Source organism: Balaenoptera physalus, assembly GCF_965194825.1.
Source record: "Balaenoptera physalus genome assembly, chromosome: 2".
Taxonomy (NCBI): domain Eukaryota; kingdom Metazoa; phylum Chordata; class Mammalia; order Artiodactyla; family Balaenopteridae; genus Balaenoptera; species Balaenoptera physalus.
In genome coordinates this window covers 154,595,709-154,615,892 of record NC_138883.1, presented here as the reverse complement: position 1 = coordinate 154,615,892, position 20,184 = coordinate 154,595,709, and the positions used below count along the sequence as shown (strand labels likewise).

The 20,184-nt window shown below is 46.3% G+C and overlaps 1 protein-coding gene across 3 annotated transcripts in view; it reads right to left on the bottom strand.

The window, feature by feature from the left end:
• Window positions 1-3,280: 3,280 nt before the first annotated feature.
• Window positions 3,281-20,184, bottom strand: part of FBH1 (F-box DNA helicase 1) — a 45,469-nt gene continuing 28,565 nt past the window's right edge. For 2 of the 3 annotated variants that reach the window (XM_082450531.1, XM_082450532.1), the window contains exons 14-21: window positions 18,795-18,894; window positions 18,584-18,705; window positions 16,789-16,864; window positions 15,999-16,196; window positions 15,343-15,468; window positions 13,930-14,036; window positions 4,247-4,378; window positions 3,281-3,763 (exon numbers count right to left, since the gene is read on the bottom strand). In XM_082450531.1, coding sequence (XP_082306657.1) covers window positions 3,593-3,763; window positions 4,247-4,378; window positions 13,930-14,036; window positions 15,343-15,468; window positions 15,999-16,196; window positions 16,789-16,864; window positions 18,584-18,705; window positions 18,795-18,894 — 1,032 coding nt within the window. In that variant the 3' untranslated portion in view covers window positions 3,281-3,592. Of the gene's footprint in view, window positions 3,764-4,246; window positions 4,379-11,413; window positions 13,091-13,929; window positions 14,037-15,342; window positions 15,469-15,998; window positions 16,197-16,788; window positions 16,865-18,583; window positions 18,706-18,794; window positions 18,895-20,184 lie in introns of those variants that run through there. The other variant, XM_082450533.1, reaches the window with a different exon arrangement.

The following is a 20,184-nucleotide window of genomic DNA, read 5'->3' as shown; positions in this document are numbered from 1 at the left end:
GTCCCAATGATGGGTACCCTCACCCACCCTGAAAACAGGCCAGAAGACCGGGGGTCCCATCGGGATTCCTATCACCGACTCGCCACTCCCACTGAAGCACTAAGTCCTACTGATTCTACCTTTTAATCCTGAGAGCAGAAGTTCTCAGAATTCAGTGTGTATCAGAATCACTGTAGGGCTGGTTAAGTGCCAGCTGCTGGGCCTGTCTCATGGGTTCTGATCCAGTAGATGTGGGTGAAGAACAGAATGTGCATTTCTATCCAGTTCCCAAGAGATGCTGACGCTGCTCACCTGGGGCCACACTCTGAGGACCACTCACCTAGGTCCATCCCTTCCTCACCAGACCCATTTTGCCTGTCTTGGTCCAGCCCAGCAGTTGTCATTTCTTGCAGAGATCACAGCTCTGAGCCTCTTAATTGATCTGACCTTCTTAAAACATCCTCCAATCTACAACTGGAATGTTCTTCCTGAAAACAAAATCTGATGTCTTAAAATCTCTCATTGACTCATAGTCTTTGAGGATACCACCCAAACTCTTTCGTGTCCAGGGCCCTTTGTTACCTGGCCCTCACTAGCCAGCTCCTACTATATACATTCTCCAGCCACACACATCTCATTTCCCCAAGCCTTTCCTACAGTGGCGTACCTTTAGTGAATGCAATTTCAGGTGCTGATGTTCTGACATTTAAAAATTTCTCTATGCCAATATTTCAGGTTGGTCAAATACTATCACCTAGTTTTAAAAAAATCTAAAGTCTGAAATACATTTTGAGAATAATTATGTGAATGGAAAAACTAATGCATAGTCTACAATGCACTAGGATATTTTAACACTTCTATTCCAAGAATAATTTTTTATTTTATTTCAAATACCTTCTAAACAAATGGATTATGACATAACAGAATTTGTTTTTATATGAGTAACTCTGCATCAGAACCTCTATATACATGATAAAGTCAAAGATAGAGACAAATCAGAAATCCTAACTTTGAAACAAAAAACTAGAACTTGCTATCAGTAGACTGCACATTCTTATACAACTGAAAAAAGAACTCCTCTAAGTTATCAAATAAAAGGGATTATTTAAAAATTAATGAACCAAAGAAAAATATTTGCAACTAGTTTATAATTACTTTTTCTCCCAATTTACGTGGTGTAAAAACAAAAACAAAACAAACTTCTACAGAAAATTGTGCACAAAAATACATTAACAACTAAATGAAATCATGGAAGCCCCATATTTTAAAGACTATACCTTATAAAAGATCTAAAAGATTTTCATTTTCATGTAGTATTTAGTTTACATTTTTGAATAATGCTTTTACTCTTTCCATCTAATCACTTATATTAAAGTGATAATGGATATTTAACACTTATAGATAAGGGCTTGGGATTAAGAGATGCAAACTACTATGTATAAAATAGATAAGCAACAAAGATATATTGTACAGCCCAGGGAAATATAACCATTTTTAAAAACTTTAAATGGAGTGTTATCTATAAAAATATTAAATCACTATGTTGTACACCTGAAACTAATATAATACTGTAAATCAACTACACTTCAATAAAAAATTTTTAATAAAAATAAATAGAATATAATTAACTTTGTAAGTATATTTAACAAAATCCTAAGTTTATATAGGAATTTCTATCTTAAACTGATTACTGATAAGAAACTAAAATAAATAACATTTCTATTTTTACTGTGTATTTAAAAATTGTTTTTCTATTTGAAACACACCAACCATTTGATTTTACTGATTTTTTAGAAATTCTTAACACTTAAAAAATAAAGTACCAGCATCAATTCCTGGATCCTATAATTTTTTTAAATAAGTACCAAAATACTAGTGCTGACATTTTGCCCTGGTAGTGCCGTGACCACCAACACCTTCATGTTGTTCCTTCTTTCTAGAATATTCTTTTCTTCTTTAATAGCTAATGACTCACCCCATTATTAAAAACAGCTCCAGCACCACCTGCTTTGGTGGTCCTCCGACCTCCCCTCTGAGAGAGACACCCCTCCCGCCCCAGAGCAGCAGTGCGGCCCCCTCTCCGGACGCCCTCTGCCCCACACCCGAGCGGCCCGCCTCCAAACACCCCACACCCATCACACTTCTTACTGTCACCTCTCCGAGTCAGGACCACGGCTGACTGCAGATGCCCGCGACCAGGGCCCTGCCCCACATCAGGTGCTCTGAGAAGGCCTAGAGAATTCATGACTTCTCCCCAATAAATAAGTTGCTTCCCCTCTGGTTGGTAAAAGCAGATTTCCAGAAAACGTGTTCACGGCCCCTCTTGCCACCCACCCCCACAAACCCCTCTTTTGAACGACTCTGAGCACTGTGACCTCCAAATCCAAACCGTTTCCTTTCATGTGCTGTTTTGCTCTGAGTTAACCAAAAGCACCAAATGAGGTGAGGCCAGGCCAGGAATGCCGGCGGAGCAGATGAAAGCACCCCGTCCCACCTCTGTCTTCAGGGCCCGTTCTGTGAATTCTCTGCCATATGCAGACGTTAACGTGTCCCTCACCCTTTCCAAGAACCCCAGCCCGATCCAACAGCACCCCTGCTTTACTCACCGGCCTGCTCGCTAAACTCCACTAGAGGCCTGCCGTGGGAGAGGTTAGGGGCGGCTGCAACAATGAGGCTAGGAGTCTGCTCTCCACTCCGCTGACTGGGCTCAGACACTAGCTGGTGAGCTCTCTGGGCAATGCCCTCACCTGCCATCTGCATCCCTGAAGTGCTGCATGGCAAAAATGTAAAAAACCAGATCCATGTATGGCTAAGCAACGTGGGTTTTTCCACTGGTCTCTATAAGAACAGCTTTATTACGACATCCACCCAGCATCCCCAGGCAGTGAACTAGGTACCAGCTGCCCATCTCCACCTGCTCCTGTCTCCCCCCAACGTGGCTGGCCTACTCCGCCTCCCTCTCAAGTATTTCTGGTCTTCTGTTCTACCTGTGGGAACACAAGGCGTCTAGCTAGTGTCACTTTGTACTTGTCTTGTTATATGTCATGCTGCCTCCCTGTTCAGGCTGTGAACCCCGTAATGACAAAGTTGCACCCTGTGTCTTATACATGTGTGATTCCCCACAGCATGAAAAAAATCTCATTTTTGATGCATTAGTTGTCACCCTGGACAATAAGCCTCCTACTCTGCTTGGTGTGCACTGTGAACAGTTACAGAGCTTTGAAAAGGGTAAGCGGAGAAAAGGAGAAAGTCCAGAAACAGCAGGGCTGAAGGCAGGGGCTGTCACACCGTGGAACGCCAGTGCTACAATGCCTGTTTAATCGAAACCTTGTAATAAAAGTTTAAATACATAATTTTCCTTTTTCTTTTTTTTTTTTTTTTTTAATCAAAAGACCATCCCCTGCATCCCCAGACTGCTGGCGTGGAGGAGGGGCAGTGGGGTCTGGCTACCTCCAGGGGTGGAGATACGGCAAGTCCAGCTCCAGTCGGCTTCATCTTCTTCGGAAAATGCTCTGTGAGTGAGTCCAGTCTCGGGGAGGGAGCCCCCATGCCGCCGTCCGCGGGCGCAGGAGTCTACCCAGCATCCTGGCCGGAGGAGAGAGCTCCCTGCACCTTAGAAGACGAGGAAGAGCAGGGCCTCGTGCCGGGGCAGCACGATGTTCTCCTCGGTGCGGTCCATGGCGCGCACCTGCTCAGGGGAGGCAGTCAGGAAGGCCAGCGGCCCGATGCGCTGCTCCGCGCATGAGTGGCACAGGTACCCACCCTTGTTTTCCTTCCTGTTGCTCTGCAGGGCGGGATGAGAAAAAGGGAGCGGGGGGAACAACTGAAGGGCAAGCGTTTCCCACCAAGAAGCGTGAACCAACCACCACCAGTGCCGCCATCATGACTGATGCTTTCAGACCCGCCCGTGTGGCCCTGAGGCCGTACCTCCCCCAGCACAAGCACCCAGGGTGGACTCTGCTCTATCAAATCCCCCAGAACGTATCAAGGCGAGGGATGAAGAGCCAAGAAAAACCTAACTGGGCCCCCAGGTAAACAGTCCTCACCTGAGTGTCCACACAAGCCCACCTCCCAGACTGTGGTCACCCAGCCTGGCCCCACTGTGTCCAACGTCTGTGACACTGAGGCCCACCGGACACCTCCGGGCCTTCCTCGTGGAAGGATCGGACGAGCTTCCCCTTCACCTCCCTCACCCACAACCCAGATGGGCACACAGACGACTGAACTAAATCCTACGGAGAGCAGAGGTCACGACCGAGACACGTACATAGGTGATGGGCAGCTTCCGCATGGTGAGCACGGTGTCCATGGGGATGGCGTTGCTGCACTGCCCCACGCAGCAGCGGACCACGCCTGTCTTCAAAACATTACTCGTCAGCTCTGCTTGCAAGAAGTACTCCTGGGAAGGAAAGAGTGAGGACAAGAGTCACAGCAATGCCTCTGCCACTTCCTACTTGGACACCCCAACAGCTGAGGGCTGTCAACACTCTGTAGACCTTGCACAAGTCCCGGAATGAGAAGAGCACTGACCCCTACATCTTCCCTCCGTTTCTCTACCTTCTTCCTGCCTGTAACACCGTCTCCAAGAGAACACTCACAGCTGGATCCAGTCTAGCTGGATTCTTGCTAAGACGGCCAGTTTAAAAAAGAAAGGTTTAATGGACAAATGTGAAACTGTTGGCTATAATGATATTTCAGGACTATTTCTGGATTTTATCTTAGGCTGACCTGTCCCTGAATCATTAAGGATGACTTGTATATTCTCTTTACAGATGAGCTTAAAAGACCTGCCCATATCAATCCTGCCCATTACCATCTCACAAACCTTTGGCTGTCCTAGGGGGCAAACACTCAACCTCTCTAAGCCCCAGTTTCTCCATCTGTAAAACGCACAGAAGCCAGCACCCACTACACCCGGCTGCTGTGAGGAAGACACACAACACCGAGAGCTAAGTGCTTAGCGGCTGCACACAGTGGGCACCCAGATCAAACGCCAGACGGGAAATGCCATGAGAACAGGGACCAGGGTCTGGTCTGCTGCTGCTCCACAAGAGGTTAATAAGGTTCTGGCATACCAGTAAGACTGCAAATACTTGCTGACAAAATAATTATGATTTCATGTTTTTCTGGATTACAACTGGCTATTTATCCAATTTTTGCAAAATCCGTGTCCAAGGTTCTGATTTATATGGTTTTTCTCTCTTTCAGGATCTGGCTACCTGCTTTAGGAAAGAACAGAAAATATATGAACACTAGTGTTCCTGCCAATCTAACTGTGGGAAATCCTTTCTAAAATAAAATTAGAGATTTTCTTGGAGTCCCCTTTGCCCATCTGTCATCACGTTCCCTCCCTAGGGGAAAGCAACATCATGAATCTGGCATGCATCCTTTCCAATCCATTCTAAACTGGCTTTACACTTAACGTATATTTCTAAGAACATAAGGTGTCATCTTATAGGTATTTATTTACATAAGTGTTATACTGTTAGTTTGCTTCTCATCTAGTACACTTCTTTTAAGTGCTATACAGGATTCAATCATCTCACTCTCCCACATTTTATTAAGACAGTCCCTTTGTGTGGAGACTGATGTTGTTACCAAATTATTTCCAACAACGCAGCAATGAACATCCTTGTACATGATTTCCCACCCACACATGCAAGAGGTCCTCCAGGGCTTTCTACCTTTTCTGACCCCGATCCACGCCAAGAAACCCACTCAGCGTTACAATTCTACATACACACACATGTATGTATAAAAGACTGAAATCAGTTTCACAAAATAGTATGTAACCTCACATGCTGTGGACTGATTCCTCCTTTAGACTTTACTCCACTTCCCTTTTTTTTTTTTAAAAGAGCATCATAACCCACTAACTAGGTTCCTAAATCGTTAATAAATTGCAATCTACAGTTGGAAAAACCCTACTGCAGAGCAGCAGTTTTCAATCATTTTGGTTTCCCGACTCCTTTACACTAATAAACATTAAAGGCTCCAAAGAAGTATTGCTTCCATGAGTTATAGCTACTAATGTCTACCTGATTAGAAATTTAAACTTTTTTTTTTTTGGTTGTGCCGAGTCTTAGTTGCAGCTCATGGGCTCCTTAGTTGAGGCATGTGAACTCTTAGTTGCGGCACGCATGTGGGATCTAGTTCCCTGACCAGGGATCGAACCCAGGCCCCCTGCATTGGGAGCCTGGAGTCTTAACCACTGCATCACCAGGGAAGTCCCAAACGTTTTTAAATGTTTATTAATTCATTTAAAACATAACATAATAAACCTATCATATGTTAACCTGTATATTTTTATGAAAAACAACTGTATTGAAAAGAACCTTAACAAGGGACTTCCCTAGCAGTCCAGTGGTTAACACTCTGCCTTCCAATGCAGGGGGCGTGGGTTCAATCCCTGGTTGGGGAACTAAGATCCCACACGCCGTGCAGTGCAGCCAAAAAAGAAAAAAGAAAAAAAAAAAAGGGTACCATGAAAACAAACCAGCTCAATAAAAGTAAATAAACAGACTGGACAGCTAATATGTCAATTAGGCATTGTGTTCTACTGCCTGTAACACTTAAATAATGGCTCAAATAATTGCAGGGTTTTTATTTAAAAAAAAAAAAAAATCTTAACGAGAAGAGTAGCATTGCTACACATTTTTGCAAATCTCTTTCATGTCCGGCTTAAAAGAAGGCAACTGGGCTCCCATCTCTGCCTCTGGGTTCAATCTGTGGTGACGACATGCCATGTGGCCTCTGGAAAACTCCACTGTACACTTGTGAGAGCACTGAGGGAAAAGGGCAAGTAACTACCCAGTATTATGAGAAGAGCACAGAGTACACGTACAGTGTGTATTGTGAAAGGTTCCCAGAAGGTTCCCCTGACCACACTTTGAGAACCAGTACCCACCCCCCACCATCCTGGCCAGAATCTGAAAGGACAGACTTCTTCATTCTCACCCATCGGACAATTTTAGGTTGCATTTCCCTGACCATCAAGGAGGTTGCATAAATATATATTTTTTAACAGATTCCCTGGCCCCTGGGGCTTCCTTTGCTCATTTACCCACTAGGTTGCCTGTGTCTCAGGAATGTGTGGTTCTTTATGACCGTGTGGGTCCTCTTTTCCACAATCACATAAGCTCCAGGAGGGCAGAGTTATGTTTGGCTCGTGCCCACGACCTCAGCACTGTGCCCAGAGTATAGCTGTGCTCAGTAAGCACATGCAGGACAGATGGGGGAAGCGTCCCCTCCACTCCGTGACGGGTCTTTTAACTTCATGCAAAGCAGCAGCCGGCACAGTGAAGGGCACAGGCCCTGCAGACTCACCTCAGTTCACAGCCCAGTCTACCCCTTTGGGGTAGTGCACCTTTGGGCAAGTGACTCTACTCTGTGCCTCAGCTTCCTTATCAGTAAAACTGGCAAAACAACAACTGCATCACAAAAGATGTTTTTTTTAAGGGTAAACTATATGTTAGCTATTATTTTATCACACTGAAGCTTTACATCTCGATGCAATCAGATTTACCTGTTTTATGATTTACTACTATATGTCCTGCTTATTAATCTCCTCCTAAATGCCAGGCCTCCCTCGGCCCCTGCCCCTGGAGGTCAGCGTCTCAAAGACAAGTAGCCGTCTTTGAGGACCCCGACACTGCTCCCAATCGAGCGTAGCGCAGCTATCTCATCAGCTCATCACAACCCTTCTCTAACCGCCTCCTCTGAGGTGCGGTGATCGCCATTTTGCCAGTATTACAGACTAGGAAACAGAGGTACAGAGCGATGAGTAACTTGCCAAGGTCTCAGAGCGCCCACGTGGAGGAGCCAGTCTGACCCGGATCTGTACAATCGGCCCCGCAAAGCCTCACAACAGGAGGGGATGCTGCTGTCCCGCATCCCACAAACGCGCACCAAGGGCTGACTGTGCAGGCCCTGTTCTAAGGAGAGGCCCGTGAGCGCTGGGTTCAGAATCCAAGCTGCTGAGGCTGAGAAGCGTCTCTGAGCAACCAGCATAACTCCACGTCACTTAATAATTCAATAATGTAATGATCCCCTCGCTTCCTTAAAACTTAAAGAAACAAAAGGTGTTTACCTAGATTTTCTAAGGGGGTCAGAGAAAAAGGAGTCTGCCTGCCCTACTCTTGGTTACAGGGGAGACCAGGATGGCTCGTCACCCTACAGGTGATAAGGTAGCAGGAAACAAGGGCTCCCTTTTGTTCTAAATCCTCACCAGGCACGACTTGCTTTCACCTTCTCCAGTGACTACCCTCCTCTCCCCCTCCAGAGCCTCCAAGATCCCCCATGAGCTGAGGGTAGACTTAGCCAGTTCTGAAACAGGATGTCCCCAAATTGATTCATATTGAAGCTGTGATGAAGAAAAAGCAGAAGTCCTCACGCAAGGTCCTTCAGACTTAGAAACATCTAGTCATGCAAATGGGCAATATTTCTGGGGCTTCCTCAGAGTCCCCCTGTGGGCCAACAGATGTTTCCCAGCCCAGCCTCAGTAAGGGAGAAGTATTTCTCTAGAGTCCATGTTCTTTTTTCCATGGAGAAAATTCATTTTCCCCATAAAATATATGCAGTGACCAACTGATAAGCTTCCAGTTAGTTTTAAAAAGCCTATTAGACTCTAATACATAACTTGTGGGACTCTAAGGTATAAAATCCATGTGATGAATTTGGCAATATCTAGAAAAATGACACATCCATTTACCCTTGACCCAGAAATTTAGACTATAGAATGTATCCCCAAGAAGCACTGGCAAAAACAAAAAATGACTTGTGCATAAGATTATGCATTGTGGTATTAGTTTTAAAAGCAAAAGATTGGAAAGAACGCACTATCCATCAGTGAGGAGCTACATAAATCATGATAAATGGACACACTGAATACTACTCAGCTGTAAAAAGGAGAAAGAGCTTTAGAAACTGATAAAGAGCCAGCATCAAAAAATCTAGAAACAATAAATGCTGGAGAAGGTGTGGAGAAAAGGGAACCCTCCTGCACTGTTGGTGGGAATGTAAATTGATACAGCCACTATGAAGAACAGTATGCAGCTTCTTTAAAAAACTAAAAACAAAACTACCATATGACCCAGCAATCCCAGTACTGGGTATATAACCCTGAGAAAACCATAACTGAAAAAGATAACATGTACTACAATGTTCACTGCAGCACTATTTACAATAGCCAGGACATGGCTGGCTATTGTAATAGCTGTGGCTGTTTCCATAAACAACCTAAATGTCCATCGACAGACGAATGGATAAAGAAGATGTGGCACGTATATACAATGGAATATTACTCAGCCATAAAAAGGAATGAAAATGAGTTATTTGTAGTGAGGTGGATGGACCTAGACTCTGTCATACAGAGTGAAGTAAGTCAGAAAGAGAAAAACAAATACCATATGCTAACACATATATATGGAGTCTAGAAAAATGGTACGGATTAACCTAGTGGCAGGGCAGGAATAAAGATGCAGACGTTGAGAACGGACTTGAGGACACAGGGGTGAAGGGGAGGCTGGGACGCAGTGAGAGTAGCATTGACATACACACTATCAAATGTAAAATGGATGGCTGGTGCGAAGCTGCTGCACAGCTCATGGAGATCAGCTCGGTGCTTTGTGATGACCTAGAGGGGTGGGATAGGGAGGGTGGGAGGGAGATGCAAGAGGGAGGGGATATGGGGATACGTGTGTGCATATAGCTGATTCACTTTGTTATACAGCAGAAACTAACACAACATTGTGAAGCAATTATACTCCAATAAAGATGTATTAAAAAAAAAAAGAAACTGATAAAGAGTGATTTCCATGTCTATTTCTCAGTGACAAAATGAGGTACAGAATATTACAGAATGCTACTTTCTGTGAAAAAGGAGAACAGAAGAATACATATATACATATTTGCAAAAAGAAATACTGAAGGATAAATCAAAAACTAATTTTTAAAAACTAGCTATTGGGACTTCCCTGGTTGGCACAGTGGTTAAGAATCTGCCTACCAATGCAGGGGACACGGCTTCGATCCCTGGTCTGGGAAGATTCCACATGCCGCAGGACAACTAAGCCCGTGTGCCACAACTACTGAGCCTGCGACCTAGGGCCCGCTTGCCGCAACTACTGAAGCCCACGTGCTCTAGGGCCCACATGCCACAACTACTGAGTCCGCGTGCTGCAACCACTGAAGCCTGCGCGCCTAGAGCCCTTGCTCCACAACGAGAAGCCACCGCGATGAGAAGCCTGCGCACCACAACGAATAGCAGCCCCTGCTCGCCGCAACTAGAGAAAGCCCGCGCGCAGCAATGAAGACCCAACGCAGCCAAAAATAAATAAATAAATAAAAACTAGCTATCAACAATGGAGGGAGAGAAAGTCTGCAGGAGACAGGGAGGGAATGAGACTTCTTGGGGATACACCTGTTACAAAGTTTTCACTTTGAAAACGTAGTTTTATACATTCAAAAAAGATAATCAAGCAGGAAAGCAATTCTTTCAGGAAGTGTAGACAAAGAAACATATCTGTCTGCAATTAAACTGGTGATCAAACCACACAGAGGGGAAAAGACTCATCTCAGGCACCTTCAGAACATGCTGTTCTGACTGCACATCCTCAGTGGAATGTGGGGAAACAGAGCTGGTAGGAAATCTTAAATTCCATACAGTATTCTGCCAACAGTAATACTGGTATTACTTTAAAACTTTTATACACAGCATAGTGTAAATAAGTAAGTAATAAATACTGTTCGGAACCAAGATTTTCAGTGTAAGAGAAAAGATTCAAGCGTTTAAAAGAAGTAAAAATCCTTAAAGGTTAAATCTGATTGGGCTGGAGAACCACAAGTGATGAGGTTTATAAATGTAATTGGCCACCAACTCCGACAGTGCGGACACAGGGCAGCCTCACAAAACGGGAGCAGAAGGACAGCAGGTGAAGAAAGGTTTTCACTGTCCGTGGTGCACACTCGGCAAAACACTCTGAGGAAAAGTGAGGAAGTGCTCGTGGTCACAGCTGGGGCGGTGGCTACTCCCGGGGGTGGGGGTGGGGTGGGTGTGCTGGCAGGCCACCAGGAAGGCAGCGGGGACAGCTGGCAGACCCATTCTCCTGACCTGGGTGGACGCCCACCTCACGCCTAGTTGCACCCGCCCGTGTGTTTTATACATTTGTGTCATGTTTAACAATAAGAAGTTTAAATTAAAAACTGCAATTGGAATTATCAGTATGATAATAATCAGAACTGTTGATTTTTCTTTTCAAAAATACGGATTTCCTAGCTCTGTCTACTAAAAAGGTGAACAGTCTGAGCATCACTAAAAGGGAGAGAATCTGAAATCACTGCCTCCTGATGGGATGCAACACAAAGCAAAGCCCCCTGCCCACCCCCCCATGGAGAATTCTGGCCAGAACAGTTAGACCCAAATCCAGTCATGCCCCTGCAGTGACTTCCAGTGATGGGGAGCCCAGGGCGGGGGACAGCAGAACAAACCCAGAATGGGAGATGTTCTGGGGGACAACCAACTCGGTTTCCACAAAAAGACAGGAGCATCAGAAAGGACGCAGGGAGTCCTGGGCTGCTCTAAATTAAGAAGCTTAAAAGACCTTATAACCAAACATGCGTTTGGGTCCTAATTTGAACAAATCAACTGTAAAAAGACATTTCTGAGATAATCATAAAAGTATGACTGCAGAATGGGTAGTAGAGCCCATATGGAACCACCATAAATTTTATAAGATATAAAATGGGACCGTGGTTACGAGAGAAAGGTCCATGGTGTTTTAGAGACGTGGACTCCAAATATACAGAGGTGATTTGTACATGGGAATTCGATATACCATTTTCTCAACTTTAAAAGCCTCCAAATTTTCCTTATGTAGCCCATGTTGTGAAATGATATCACTGTTCTACAAGACCTCCATTAAAAGTCACGGATGTGACAACCTGCTTTTGTTACGGATCTAACCACTACCATAACACAGGTTCTACAAGAAAACCATACTACAGGTTCTAAAAAAAATTACTTATGATCAAAGTTTACGCAAAAACTCACACAGTAGGTGCAGATTATTTGTACATAAAAATTACTCTCCTACTTCACTCCCTAGGGTACTGGTTTTAGAGGTTAAAAAAAGCCGTGCTTATCTCTACACTAGGAGTCAGCAAACTGCAACCAGGGGCCAAATGCAGACCAGCGTCTGCTGCTGTCAATAAAGTTTTATTGGGACGTGGCCCACCATTTGTTAACAGATGGCCCACGGCTCTCTTTGCTGTGGTGGCAGAGTTGAGAAGATGCAGCAAAACTGCAGGCCTGCAAATCCTCAGATATTTACCGTCTGGCCCTTGACAGAAAGAGATGGCAGCACTCTGCTCTAAGTCCTCTCTGGAAACCCCACTGGGTGACCCAGGTGCCACCAAGGGTGCAGCCAAAGAAAAAGGCTTAACAGTTCTAAGCACTGACACATTAGCTGTTACACACAGTGAGGGCCAGGCGAAGCAAAGCTGCTGGGGATGCATGCAGCTGACTTCAAATTCCAAAAACATTCTATGGCCAAACAGGCCTGTCTTAGAGAGGCAGGGAAGACAAATGCCAGAGAGGGTTCAGAGAAAAGTGCGATAAAAATGCAAGGGCATCAGTCTCAAGCAAGAAGCTTTTGCTGCTACGACAGGTCATACAGAGTATTCATCTGCAATTTCTCCCTTTTAAGCGCTGACACACTCTTCCTCAAGAATGTGAAGAGAAATGCTATTTGCTAACTTGTTTACCGTCTACCTCTCATCCTAGAACTCAGGCTCTGTGAGGGGAGGAATTTCTCCTGCCCACTATCACACCCTCAGGGCCTAGACACGCACTTGGAACACATCAGACGCTCAACAGATATTCAATTGTGAGCATCAGGGTTCTGTGTTACCATCACTTACCAACTCTGAGACTGTGGACACCACTTACTAAAAAGGACCACTGCCCTCCATCTCCCCCAGCCCAGGTCCCAAGCCGTCAGCAGCAAAGCTGAGATTCCACGGCTCCCAGTGTTCTCACCTCTGAGAGAACACGCACTGCGGCACTTGGACTAAATCTTCCTACTGTACGAAATCTCACACGTTTTGGAGACGGCTAAGGAAAAAAGAGTATTTATAGGGACTTCCCTGGCGATCCGGTGGTTAAGACTTCCAATGCAGGGTTCAATCCCTGGTCAGGGAACTAAGATCCTGCAAGCCATGCAGCACAGCCAAAAGAAAAAAAAAAAAAAAAAGAATATTTACAGTCCCTTTTACGTGTAAGTTTTACGTTTCAGGCTTAAGAATCTTTGGTTCAGGGAAAGACAGACGAAGTAGTAACAATTAGCTCAAATTTCTGTTCTAGTTTCAACCCAAGAGGGTTGAAAAAACTGAACAGCTTATCCTCCAGACCTTGAAAGGCAGAAAAGACGTGGAAATGCGGGGGTGGGGGAGGGGGCTGGTCTGTGAGGGGTAAAGAGGAAGGGCTGACACTTTCCTGCTTCTCACCAGGGACAAGGACAGGTACCTGAACACTCGCTCTCCCTGGCAGGACACATTCTGTCCAAGTCTGGAGTCTACCAGTTCAAAAGGGACCAGGGAGCGGGAGGAGGACGTGCAGACGCAGAGAACACTCTTGCTGTTCTTCCCTAAGAGTGCTGAGCGCTAACTGAGCAGGGAGAACTTACCAAAGACATGGGCGCGGTTGGTATTTTAAAAAGAACTTTTAAAACTGACTCAGGAAATAATGTAGAAAAGAACCCAGGATTTTGTTTCTGTGGTTAGGAAGGACCCTCCCCCACTGGCAATCGGCCTCCAAGCACCCAAGAAAGAGAAGCCCCTCTCTTCTGATGCAGACCCCCAACCAAAAGCCTCGAAGGCCCCAGGTTGGCTGATCCCTTATTCAAACCCAGTAAAATCTGGACGTTGTTAAATTAACTCGTGCTGTCCTCTTACCCCAGCCAAAGTCAAGATGTTCTCCAGTGACCTGGTCATGATGAGACGCTTCCTGGCGCGAGTTACTGCTACATACAGCAAATTCCACTCATCCTCAGAAAATGACTCTGAAGAAAGCAAAGAGAAAAAAAATATCAACACAGAAGCCTGCTTACAGAAATTTATATTCTCATCTAAATGTTTACTACTCGGGTCTTCCCCGGTGGCGCAGTGGTTAAGAGTCCGCCTGCCAATGCAGGGGACACGGGTTCGATCTCTGGTCCGGGAAGATCCCACATGCCGTGGAGCAACTAAGCCCATGCACCACAACTACTGACCCTGAGCTCAAAGGTCCACAAGCCACAACTACTGAAGCCCGTGCACCACAACTACTGAGCCTGTGCTCTAGAGCCCACAAGCCACACTACTGAACCCATGCGCCACAACTACTGAAGTCCATGCATTCTAGAGCCTGCGCCACAACTACTGAGCCCACATGCCTCAACTACTGAAGCCTGCGTGCTCTAGGGCCCACATGCCGCAACTATTGAGCCCACGTGCTGCAACTACTGAAGCCCACATGCCCTAGAGCTTGTGCTGCAACTACTGAGCCCACGTGCTGCAACTACTGAAGCCTGTGCATCTAGAGCCCATGCCCCGCAACAAGAGAAGCCACTGCAAGGAGAAGCCCGTGCACCACAACAAAGAGCAGCCCCCGCTCACCGCAACTAGAGAAAGCCCTCGTACAGCAACGAAGACCCAACACAGCCAAAAAAAAAAGTTTACTACTCCCCATCGCCCCAAAAAACCCTCAGGATTTGCTGGCTTTATAAGCGAAATTTTCCTACAAACACCAACTCCGAAAACAAACAAAACCCTAACAGACTAGGGGCACAGAACACTCAAATTTTGACTCCATGACTAACAGAGAGCTTTTGTTTGTCTGTTTGCGGGAAAATGTCAAATGGTTTTATTCTAGGACTTAAAACCAAAACAACAGCACTGATACTTAGATGCTTAGAGTTTAACAGGTAGCCTTGAGTATAAACTGATACAAATGCAGACAAATGATAGAGTGCTTACACTAACCCCTTGTATGATTTTCAGGCCTCTTTAATAAAAAGGAGACTTAATTAAAGAAAAAACACCTTGGTGAGCAGGTAAACTGTATGTTTTAGAACTTCTGTCTGGTGGGGAAAAACCCACAGCTGAAGAGCTGGTGCAGGTTAAACAGGACGCAATAAACACAGCTGCCCTCCGAGCAGCCCTGAGGGAGGTGGACCCTGGAGGCTCAGTTTTTCTAAATACACAGTCTAAGAACAACAAATTTAGGAGCAGGAGGATTTTCTTGTTCTAGAAGAATCCTTCCAAGAAGCCACACCGTCCAAGAAAAAGCAAGGCAGCCCTGCAGTGAGGCACCAGCGGTCTCCTTACCGACTCTGAAGTGGGGCAGCTGAGCAAGGTTGTGCCTAGCACAAGGCACTTTCACGAAATCATCCAGGACATGCACAGTGTCAAACTCCAGGCCTTTGGCCTTGTGCACAGTGCCCAAGATGTACTCTGGAACAGAAACACAGCGGACGGGCAGATGAGGGGGTGACGGGGAAAGAAAGGAAAGAGGAGAAAAGCTTACACTTCCCACCACACTCCCAAAACGCTAATTACGTTTTCTTGCCTGGGTGCGGCTCTGCAGAAAAAGGGGGAAAGAGGAAACCTCAGTCAAAAAAAAAAGAGAGAGACAAAAAGAAGACGAGGGGAAAGTAGAAACTTGTTGCAGGTGTTGCGAACACGGCCAAGTCCCAGTCCAGAGCTCACGGCGGCTGCCCACCGCCTGCTTCCTACGCACGAGGGGACAGAGGCCCAGAAGAGGCTGGGTGTTTGCCCAGGGTCACCCGGTAGCAGAGATGGGACTCGGGAGCCCCTTCTACGGGCTGAAGTAGAACAGAAATAAAGGGGCCACAGGAGAACAGCAGCCTTGTTCCGCTGACACAGCCGCCCCTGGTCACCCATGATGTCCACGCTGGCAAGAGGCAAGGGAGGCCGGCTGCCCCCGCCCCCAGGGGGAAGTGAAGAGCCCCCGTGTCCCTCACCTGCGAAGTCCAAGTCCTCTATGTGGCATCTCTCTATCCTTTCCACCAGCTCTGGAATCCGGATGTTGTACTTCTCCACGACCGCAATCTTGGCTTCCAGCTCCTTGTCCTCGGCCGCAGTCACATACCGCTTGAAGCCGCTGAAGCCCTCTTTGTGCACCCACCTTCTGATGAACCTGTCTTTAATGACGAGGTTTCCTAGAGGGAACACGCGTAGGGGTCAAGGTGACACAGGCTGCGCCAACATGCACTCCTAACTGACCCCATGATAAACGAACGGTCTCAGAGCTGGAGACCCAGGTCCAGGCTCGACGGCATCACTAACCTGCCGCGAGCGCCTGGGCAAGTCAGCGCAGTGACCTGTGCCACAGCCCCTCCAGCTCCAAATTCAGGGTCAAGAGCCCTGCCTTTGACATCCTTGTCTGCTTCTCAGGGATTCGAAATTGCGCAGTAATGAAAAAACGAAAGCGCTACAGAAATGTTAGAAAAGGATCACATGGGGCCCATGCTGAAGTCTCGGTGTGTGAGGTCGCCCGGGCAGACAGAAAGATGGTGGGGAAGACGGCCTAGGGGCCAGTGTGAGAGAGAAACTTAGACTCCTGAGAAAAGGGTCTAGAAAGAGCCATCGGTGCCTCTGAAAACAGGAGGTCTCCGGCATCCCACTGTTGATGAGAAAAAGCCACACCGGCGCCTCCAGAGCAAACGAGAACTGACTCAGAATCTGCCCACCCGCCTCCACCCCGCCACTGTGGTGCCTGCGTCCACGCCACGCAGCAAGGAGGATACTCACGTCTCTTCCGTTCTTCCTCCGGCTGAAGAAGCGTCCAAATATCAATGATTCTGTCCAATCCAAATGATTTAATCCCCTGAAAAAGTTTTTCGGTGGGATTTTTTGGTGTTTTGTTGTTTTTAATTTTTTGTTTTATTTTTGTTACTGTTGTTAACAGGACAAAGTAAAGCAAACATAGAGGTGGGATTTTGAAATAAGACGCTCTTTTTGGAAACAGATGTCAAATTGCACCCAAAGCATAAAGACAGCGAGTGGGAACCTTCATCACGCACAAAAGCAGAGGCTACAACGCAGCCTGCAAACTCGGGATGGCCCAGTGTTGAGCTCTGGCTGCTCCCTCAGACTTCTCCTACGTTTAAAAAAAAGGCAAGAACTAGCTGCATGTTGCTTTCATGTCAAAGAAGGCAATTTAAATCATCTACCTTCCAGGAATATAAAACAGCTGCAGCGAAGAAGACAGATGAGACCTGAATACCGAGTGTGGAGCACAAACACTCGCCGCTGTTTCTTCTAAGGAAAGAACTAGACTGTCTACAGGTACTGGATTTGTTAAAAGGTCAGCTCCTGGAGGAGAAGGCCTGACCCTCCCACTTCAGCCCACCTCTACCGGGAGGCGTGTACTGAGCGCTGACTGGGGCCCAGGACAGAGACAAAGGCTCCACACTCCAAGGGTTTAGATCATTTGGGGAAGGGACACATAAAACATTAACATCAGACAGAGACCAAAATAAGACAGTACAGATTAAAACGTAACCAGAAGTGATCAAGTGGGATGACACATGTGGCAGTGAGAGAGGGGAGAGAACAAGTTCACATCCTGCCCGGCGTGGAAGATGCTCCAACAGTACCATTTCCTTTACAATAACAAAGATGGCTAAACTATGCTACATCCACTGAGGAAGTATTGTAAAGTCACTCAAATAGCACCATGGGAGAAAATATGCTCGTGGGTGGAGTAAAAAACACATACTCTTTTATGTACACTCTAAATGCAATTGTGTAAAAATACACAACTATAAGGCCAAAGACATAAATAATTAGCAAACATGAGAATTTTTACATAAAACACTGAGATTAAGGGTGATTTTTTTCCTTTTAATTTCCAAAACTTCTGTAACTTGGTTACATAATCTTTATAAATTAAAAAAAGGAGCATCAGAAATCTTTTGATTTTGATTCACTTACTGTATGTACTGAGGGCCTACACATAGTAGGCCCTGAAAAATATTTTTGTCATAGATGAACGGGTGAATGTCTCTTAGACATAAAACTCTGCTTCCAAGAGTTAAAAACGCCCTACACATGTCACTCAACCCTCCTAGCTTCCCTGTGAGACAGGCAGTGTCGCTGTCCCAGAGACAGAGGGGCTGAGTCGCCTGCCACAAGCCACACACAGTTAGTGAAGAAGCAGAGCTAGAACCAGTGTCCACTCTGCATCCGGAGCCCCGGGCACCTCCCAGCTGTGCTCTCACCTCGCCTGTCTTACACGACTGATCATCACACCCCAGGACACTCACAGGCAGCCGGCAGCCCCGCGTGCACACATGTGAGAAGGGCATTCATTTTTTTTTTTAAAGAACGGAGGAAAAGGTCCACAGTCCTTGCTGGGCCAGACTTTACAGGACTCACTGGACCAGAATGGCCAGGGGGAAGGACTTCACAGCGCAGACTCGGGAACAGTCACAAACCCAAATGCCTGTGTGCAGAGTAAGCCCGGATATGTGGGCCGTTTTCATCGGCTCTGTGTGTTGGCAATGTTTCTGTGTGAGACCAGAGAACAGAAACGCACTCTTACCCCTATCAGGTGGATCCGGGCAGGCACTTCTCCTTCCGTCACCCGGACAGCCTCATCAAACACGTTGGCGTTGGTCCGGGACAGCAGGGCCACCTGCCCCTTCGTGTCACCTCGAATGCCACCTTTTGGGAGAGAGCACAAACTCTAGGGCAAATCCAGATAAAGAGGGAAGCTAATCTGTGTAACAAATACGAGTAACTGAAAGCCTTACTCTGATGGTTGCCTCCAACCAAAGTCTTTTTTCTTACTCGCTTGCAAACATCCAAGATCGTAGCTCCCACATAGGCAATTTCCACACCAAACCTAAAACTCTGTGGGAGAACAACACAACGAAAGGAGTTAACACCCCCTGAAGAACGTGAGCGCATTGCTACCACCGCCAAGGCCTGGCCTCGCCAAACCCCACTGAGCATCTCTGACTCACCCGACCTAGAATGGGTACTTGGAAATTCCCTACTGTAAACCGATTTACACAGAACAGGAGCTTGGCAAGCAAAGAATCACTATTCTAAGTTTTCAGAATAGCATTTTCTATCTTGAAACCTGAGAGTTACCTGCTTTTCTTTATCTCTTGCCCCCAAATCCAAACCTTGACAACCTTCCACCATGTTTTCTACAGTCGTTTTCTTACCACTGCTCCCAGCGCAGCTCAGAGACCCCTACCTCATGCCTCCCCAACTTGGCCTCCTTCCCTCTGCCAGTTGAATCTTTCCCTCACGTGTTCATCAAGCCCTGTGCCTCGCCACAAAAAGGAAGAGCACTCCACGAAGAAAAGGTGACGTGTGGACTTTCAGGACTCCTGCAGCCTGGACAGCCTTAGCCCCTTCATTCCCCGAGACCAGCAGCAAACTTTTCTTTTAAGCAAATCTACCATTCTTTCCAAACTGCCTCTAACAAAGAAGCATATATTATACAGAAGATTAAGGGAGGAAGGGGGCCTCTCCCTGCCCCCCGAGGCTCCCTCAACATCGATTCAAACCCTACATAACCGGCCACGGGACTAATCACCATTTCCTGAGCGTTCCTTGCCCTCCCCCTGCCGTGCTGCATGGCAGTAACTTCTTAGCCTTCAAAACGAGGCCCGACACACTAATCCCTTGACCACTGTAGCTGGAAAGACACCATTCTTGCCCAAACTCGTGGTATTTATTGCCTTTTTCCATTCACTTATAACTTAAGGTAATGATGTATTATGTACTTTGGTGAATATCAATAACACAGCCTAAGGAAAGCAAGACTTTCAACAAACAGTACTTTGTTGCTATAGAACTATTCTAAGTGAGCCATAACTCAAATTATAAAGATCCACGAGTCCATACTGACACAAATAAATAAATGAATAAATAAATGGAAGAGAAGACACAAAATCTCCTTTGCAGAAGAATTCCAAATAATCTATGTAGACACTCCAACTCTTGTTCCCGAGTGAGCGCTGAGGGCAGTGACTTCCTTCCAAGGCACACAGTGTGGAGGGGTGGCAGTGGGAGTCACTTCACGGTGAAGAGACCTGCCAAGCACCACTTCAGCCAGGGGACCAAGACAACATCATCAGTTATAAATCGTGTTGACGGGGGACTTCCCTGGTGGCACAGTGGGTAAGA